Source organism: Thunnus maccoyii, chromosome 10 (assembly GCF_910596095.1).
Source record: "Thunnus maccoyii chromosome 10, fThuMac1.1, whole genome shotgun sequence".
Lineage (NCBI taxonomy): Eukaryota > Metazoa > Chordata > Actinopteri > Scombriformes > Scombridae > Thunnus > Thunnus maccoyii.
In genome coordinates, this window is record NC_056542.1 from 9,876,177 (window position 1) to 9,883,459 (window position 7,283).

The 7,283-nt window shown below is 39.4% G+C and overlaps 1 protein-coding gene across 1 annotated transcript; it reads right to left on the bottom strand.

The window, feature by feature from the left end:
• Positions 1 to 149: 149 nt before the first annotated feature.
• On the bottom strand, positions 150 to 5,793 carry etfb (electron transfer flavoprotein subunit beta). Its single transcript, XM_042422669.1, has 7 exons — positions 5,648 to 5,793; positions 3,880 to 4,038; positions 3,064 to 3,222; positions 2,864 to 2,926; positions 2,011 to 2,169; positions 1,540 to 1,755; positions 150 to 843 (listed from the first exon to the last, which is right to left on the bottom strand). The coding sequence occupies exons 1-6, from the start codon at positions 5,699 to 5,701 to the stop codon at positions 1,585 to 1,587; spliced, it is 765 nt and encodes a 254-aa protein (XP_042278603.1). The 5' UTR covers positions 5,702 to 5,793; the 3' UTR covers positions 150 to 843; positions 1,540 to 1,584.
• Positions 5,794 to 7,283: the final 1,490 nt, after the last annotated feature.

The following is a 7,283-nucleotide window of genomic DNA, read 5'->3' on the forward strand; positions in this document are numbered from 1 at the left end:
TTAACATGAAATCTGTGGAGTGGTTAAAAAATGAGTTTTAATGACATAATTGTTAACTTTCAACTTCAACTCTATCTGTGGGGAACTGTTTTTGTGAGACAAGCACTGCATTCAAACAATAAAAAAAATGCCAAAAGAACAGTCACAGGTTGATTTGGATATGAAAAAGACTGGCTGTTTTATTGTTATCGTAATGTTCTGTACAATCAGAGAATTGAGGCGCTTATGGTAAAATTCAGATCATCTTCCCCTACTCATACTGAGAGACACAATCTAGGCAGTCCTGAGACCCAGTTTGAAATCACACAAACTATACAAATTACATCAGCAGACATGGCATTAATCTTGAAGGACATAGTCATCTCAACATGTTTGGGTCCATATTTACAAATATCATTTACAGCAACTGCACACCTGAACATGTGTGACCACAGATTTTCAAGATGAGAACAGCTGAATCAAGTGACTGTTGGTGAAATGCATCGTACTGGTGGCATTAATGTACAGTGCAATACAAACAGCAGCATGAATGATTGGAGGTTTCTGAGTTTAATTATTGCATAAAGACTGTAGGGTAATCCATATCAAGTCATCTAATGGTAGATTAGTAGCCTATGATACAGATGAACCTTCCATGTAAGTTAAAATGCACATAAAAGACAAGATGATCCTTTTGGGGCTGTCTGGGTCTGCTGCAGGACAGTGTTTCTCAGTACTCCTCTCCTGTCAGTACCTCCCTGCATATCCTCAGGAGTCACAGTCTCAAACAGAGGGATTAGACGGATACATAAGCTGGTCCTCTGGATATGCTTATGTAATGTAGTCCATTTATTCATTAGAGTCCTACAATGAGAAAGGAGAATGAAGATATGCAATAACAGACAAGAGTTCCAATTAAAATCTTAAATTAGTTTTGCTTCTGTCATCGCAAGAAACATGATCCTCTTGGTCAAAGCAATGAATTAGTTTTTTTTAAAAAAACAATGAAAAGTTGGTGATAAAGAGGATATAACATTAATATTCCAAGCAAACAATCATATCATTCATCACATGAGACAACTTTGTCGCATGCATGCAGAAGCTTGGAGCGTATCAAGTGTGTAAGTGTAGCTTTGTTCAGAATAATGTCATTTTGATTTATAGGTTTCCTATAAATTATTCAATGATGGTTCATTGCACACTTTCCTAGATAACCTTTCGTTAAAATAAATCTTAGCCTATTGCCTACCTATAAACATACGAGGGAGGACCCTAAAATTCCAGGAAGACATTAGGCTCTTTTATACAGAGATCTTGCATTAAAGCTGTAAAGAAGATCCATCACTAAGCCGCCTTTGCTTTTTTACACTGAAACAAATAATGCCAGCATAACAACGCCCCCGTGTGTGCTTTTATAGGCATGCCGCCAAACTTTTCCGAGAACTGGAATTCAAAGACTGTAAAGGAGAACTCCAGTATCATAATAAAAATCTTTACAAATCATTGTAAATTGGTTGATGCCCGAGTCTAATGGTTCCAAGCAGGTACATTGATGCTTACCCTTCTATTAAGTCCTGTGCTCCCTGGCTTATGCCCTTACAGGCTTTATATCCTCCCTGACTCCTTCAGTTTGCCCACCAGGTCGTCCACTGTCTCCACCTTCACTCCTGCCTGCCTCTGTGGGGGCTCATCCACTCTCACCACCTCCAACCGTGAAGTCAGGTCCACCCCTAAGTCTGCAGGTTTCATGTTAGCTATCTTCTTCTTCTTGGCTTTCTGAAAGAAGGGAAACACAGGAGATGAGTAACATCTATGCTACTTCATGTTTTACTCGAGAGACTTTGTTTTTAAAAAGTACCAATCAATTATGAAAAGACCTGTATAGAACCAAACACTTGTCGAGATTTATTGAACTTGGCTGTATTCCTTTTTTTTTGTTTGTTTCAGAATACAACTCCAAAAAAATTTCTGAAAGGGACAATATGATTTTCTTGCCTCTTGTGTTTCCAAGCACAATTTCGTGCTTCTTACCATGATATTAGGGAGAGTGGCATATCTGGGTGTGTTAAGTCGAAGGTCTGCGGTCACCACTGCTGGTGTCTTGATCTTAATAGTCTCCAGGCCACCATCAATTTCTCTCACCACTTTAATTTTGTCTCCTTCCAGTGATACTTCTGACGCAAAGGTTCCCTGCAGCAAGAAGATACAGCACAAATTGAAAAAAAATTAAATACAGGAACAAAAGTAACTCTTTTCAAAGAAGTTCCTCTGAAATTGTGAGCTAATTTTCTCATGTCATCATTTCTGAACCTGCAATGTTAAGAGGAGACAAAAACAGTGTGCGGTCACTTCAGGTCATGAGGTAGTCGGTGTGCACCATCTGCTGGCTGGCTTATCTAACAACACTTTAACTGTAAATACAGGAATGAACTATCGTTTATAAAAAAGGACAGTAGTAACAGAAGTAATAATATGTGAGTAAAAATGGCATGAAAATGATAGAACAGATATGAAAATGGTAGTAACATTGGACATGAGATTGTTAGATGTCTGGATTTACATGATAATCTGAGCCTCAGACTGCAAGATAACATGTCAAAGTGCTCCATCTATTGGCCAGCCAGTGGAACTTCACCCCAACTACCCAAGCACCTTTGACCTGCTCTGCTGATATGTGCAGGATCACTGTAGTTCTTACTGACACAAACTAGTCTCTGCTAACCTTGATAAGGCACACAGGAACATAGCCTGATATCAGCACTGCTGTGTCACACATTTGACGCTGGTTAAGGATAAACTGTGGTCATGTTAACTTAAAGTAATTACTTAATACTAGTAATGAATATTTTTTTGGGACAGGTGACTATTTTATGGTAGAGCTCACCTGAGGCCAGTCCAGTAAGGCTGCGGTCATCTGGCCAGTCTGATTGCAGTCATCATCGATGGCCTATGAAAGCAACAGAAGAGACATTAAATGGGAGGTCACAGCAGTGCAAGACCTGACTGTTCATCAGAGTATGAGATCAGAAAGTGTGATCTGATTTTAAATGAGTATATTAAGAGAAATTAATCCTGATGTTTCACCTGTTTGCCCAAGATGACAAGTTGAGCGTCCTCCTTCTTGGCCAAAGCAGCCATGATCTTGGAGACCTGCAGGGGTCCGAGGGTGTCATAGTCTTTCCCAGACACTTCGACATGGATGCCACGGTCTGCCCCCATGGCAAGGGCAGTACGGATGGTCTCCTGTGTCAGAGAGAAATGCAGGCCAAAGGAACTGGTATTAGGGGGAAACTGGAATCATTAGGTAACGCAGCTCTCCAATTATACTTTGTGACCAAGCCCAAAAGGTTTACAACACAATATGGTAGGGCTATATGAACTAACATTTATATCACATTTATCTCAATATCGATGACTCTAACAATGACTACTTTTAAATACATCGGTGCACAATACTTTCTAATGCCTCTTAAGTTTGCCCTGATCAATTACTGTATGACTAATTAAACATTCTGGACCTGAAATGCTGGTTAAATGTGACTGAATGTTGTAAATATCCTCAGTTTATACACATGGAATTCCAGCTATTTATTTAAAATGAAATGTGTGATATAAAGTTAAAGTTATATATGTATTATTGTAGAAATGAAAAATAATCCAATTATCCTTATTTTAATAATGATATCTGCAACACAAGCAAAACGACACATTTAAATAAATTAGATCCCATGGAGGTTTACATTGGTATTTGCTACATTATAGTAACTTATAGCAACATAATTTCACTTAAAAAAATATTGCAGATAAAGCTGAAAGTAGGCAACGTGCCACAGTACACTGTACTTCTCCAGGGCATTGGTTAACAAGGCAGGTGTGCACAGACTGGTCCCATCTACCCACCTGTGCTTGCTGTGGCCCGCAGCTGACAGCCACAACCTCCTTAATAAGCTTCTTCTCCTTCAGCTTGACCGCCTCCTCCACAGCGATCTCACAGAAGGGGTTCATTGAGTGCTTAACACCATCCGTCACCACACCGCTGTTATCAGGCTTCACACGAATCTGAGGAGAAAGAAGATGGCAAAACAGAGTCATCGTGGAGGTGCAGGATGATGAACAATCCAGACAGCCTAGATTCTACGGCAAACTGTCAGACAAGATGACAGAGACATAGGCAGTGAGCCAGCAGTGTGTCTTAAGGTGAAAAGGAAAGACGTCTAATGATGCATGATTAAACAAAAGGTATATGTGGGTATCAATATGTTTCTATGACAGCCTCCACTCCTCTTGAAAAGCTTTCCACAGGATTTTGAAGACTGCTGGCTGAAGTAGTTGCTCTCATTCAGCTACAAGTGCATTAGTGAGCTCTGGCACCAATGTTGAATGATAAAGCCTGGCACGCAGTCCAAATTCATAACAAAGGTGTTGGAGGGGGTTGAGGTCAGAGCTCTGTGCGAGCCAGTCGTGTTCTTCCACACCAAAATGGGAAAACAATTTCTTTATGGACCTGGCTTTGTGCTCGGAGGCATCGTCAAGCTGAAACGGTAAAGAGCTATAAAGGAGGAAGCACAACTATTGCCTAAAATATCTGCATCATATAATGCAACGCATACAGCATTCCTCTTAAAAATTCCTTAAAATAATTGTTCTTGCAATAATCGAGCCAGATTCAATTCGATTGGACATAAAAACAAACATAACAAGCAAAAATATGTACTTTCCAAACCACAAGTTAAACAAAAGTTGCTTCTCTTGACACATTAGATTTTGATAGTCTGTCTGATAATGTTGGGAACAGAATGTCAGTAGTAGAGCTGCAATTAACAATTATTTAAAATATCTATTAATCTGCTGATTATCTTCTTGATGAATCAAGTAATCGTACAGTAAAAAGTGGCATTCACAATATCTAAGAGCCTACGGTGATTCTTCAGTTTGCTTGTTTTGTCTAACAGTTCAAACCAACTTTTCTGTTATATATGACAAAGAAAAACAGCAAATTGTCACCTTTGAGAAGCTTGAACCAAAGGACTCCATTAACAAAATAGTTGCAGATTAACTTTCTTTCAATCAGCTGACTGATTAATCGACAAATCGTTGCAGCTCTAGTCAGGATAGAGCACTGATACTGTACGGATCCTGCTGAGAGCAGCTGAGGCAGGAGTGATCTTGCTGCCACAAGAAACAGCTGCAAACACATATTGACTATGGTGTTGTGCTTCATCTTTGAGAAACAGTATCCCTGCTAGAAGTGAAAGCGACACCTTGAGATTACAATTATTGTGTGACAGCAACATACGCCATGGTCTTACAGGCTCGTTTAAAATGTGAAAATGATCCTGGGTTAAGAGAAGAACATGCAAACGGGGCTGCCAGACGTTAGGTTACACAATTTGAAATCATCAACCAGACAGCTGTTCAGGTAACTAGAAAGTAGTCATAGTCTGCAGCGTTGCTTACGGACCACTTTAACTTTTCAACATCCTGCCTTCTGTAATGTGACTAGCTGCAACCTGACAGGTTACCTGTCCAATATATGGTCCTGTGCTACAGCCAGCTGGCCGCAGCAGGCTAACGTTAGCTAGCAGAACACAGAAAGTCAAGAGAGTGAGCAGAGGGGATTTTCTTTCAAGACGAAAGCGACCCAGCTGAAACAGTCGAAGGATATTACCTTAACTGCGTAGTCAATGACACGCTTAACTCCAACGAGAACACGGCCAGACATTATAGCAGAGGCGTTGAACTATTGCACACAGCTAACTTGACACAGTCACCGCAATGAACCTTCAGCAAAGGAGGAGAGGACGGAATTATTTTAGGGTGATTCCAGTGGCGGATGTTGAGGGGACCGCCTACCATTCAAGCCAATGAGAAGCAAGATAAATGAACGCTCTCTACGCTGATTGGCTGAGACGCGGTTAAAGTCGTTGTTAATTTCAACACGAAGTCATCTGCGCTTCGGGTTCTTTGAATGAATGATGACTAAAATTTATGTAGAATTTGGGGAAATTAACCTTAAATCCCTAATCATCGATTACCTTATCGTTTAAACAGCTTAAAATCTATCAATTACGACAAATCACCTGTGAATTATTGTGGTGCTCCTCTGATCTGTGTCGAAAACAAAACCAACAGAAGAAACGTTCCGCTTATGTGGGGCAAAGTTCACAGTAAACAGTAGAATGACATAATGAGGGTCATGTCACTTTAGCTTCAAATAATACATGTCAATTTACACAAAACATGACTTGGTCACCTTTATGATTTAATAATTTACCTTTGAATCAAGTCTGGCTATTCTTAGGATAAAGTTTCTTCTCACATCAGAGAGAAATAGAAAAAAAATAAAAATAAAAACGCTGTATAATGATAAATATCTTCAATCTAATTGTCTCTTGTATAATTGTTTATTGCTTATTTATTTTTTCTATTGTATAAAGAGGTTGTTTTTGGCTAGTGTATTTACACTGAGCCAAAAAGGTTTACCTCAGAAGATGGTTTTCCAAATAAACAACAGACTACTTAGCTGAGGTCTGGTTATGGCAGGCAGTCAGGACAATATGGGGGGCATTTTGTCAATACCTGTGTGATATGAACAGTGCAGAGCTAGTCTAGTAGTTCTGTTTTGAACTAACTGAAACTTTTTTATGTCCATCTTTTTAGGCTGTGGACCAAACACCAGAGCAATACTAAAGGTGGGTTAGAAGAACCAGCGATGATATAACCATATTCATAACATCTGGAGGGATGTAGGTAGAAAACCACTTCCTGCAGATGCTTATTCCTCTCCCCATTTTTATACATTATAAATGTGCTGAAACCAAGAGAGATGGTTGTTGGGATCCGATGGGACACACTTCAATGACAGCTTTAACTGTGGATAGCTGTCTGGCTCTGCATCCAAAAAGTATAGATGTGGATTAGGATATGTTCAGATTGTTTTGTAAGTAATGTGCAAGCATAAGCATAAATAACTATGGATCCATGATTTAAGGGAAATTTTTCCTTGATCCTGTTCATCTTGTTCTTGCTCATATCTTGTGCCTGATTTCTTTATCTTCTGTGGACCTGTGTCAGCTGCTTTTTAAACCACCTACAGTATGACAACATTCACTTAAGATTGTCAAACTAGACCAAAATATCATTGCAAATGTTCCTTTGTGTATTCTGGGCAAGCGATTACACCTTTTCCTCTCCTTTCCATAACAGATAAAATAAAAATCTCACTTGATCATTGTTTGCTTTGATAAGTAGTTTTAAACTATAAGAAGAGGGTTTTGCTGCTGGGTTTGACAAACAGCTCAAAT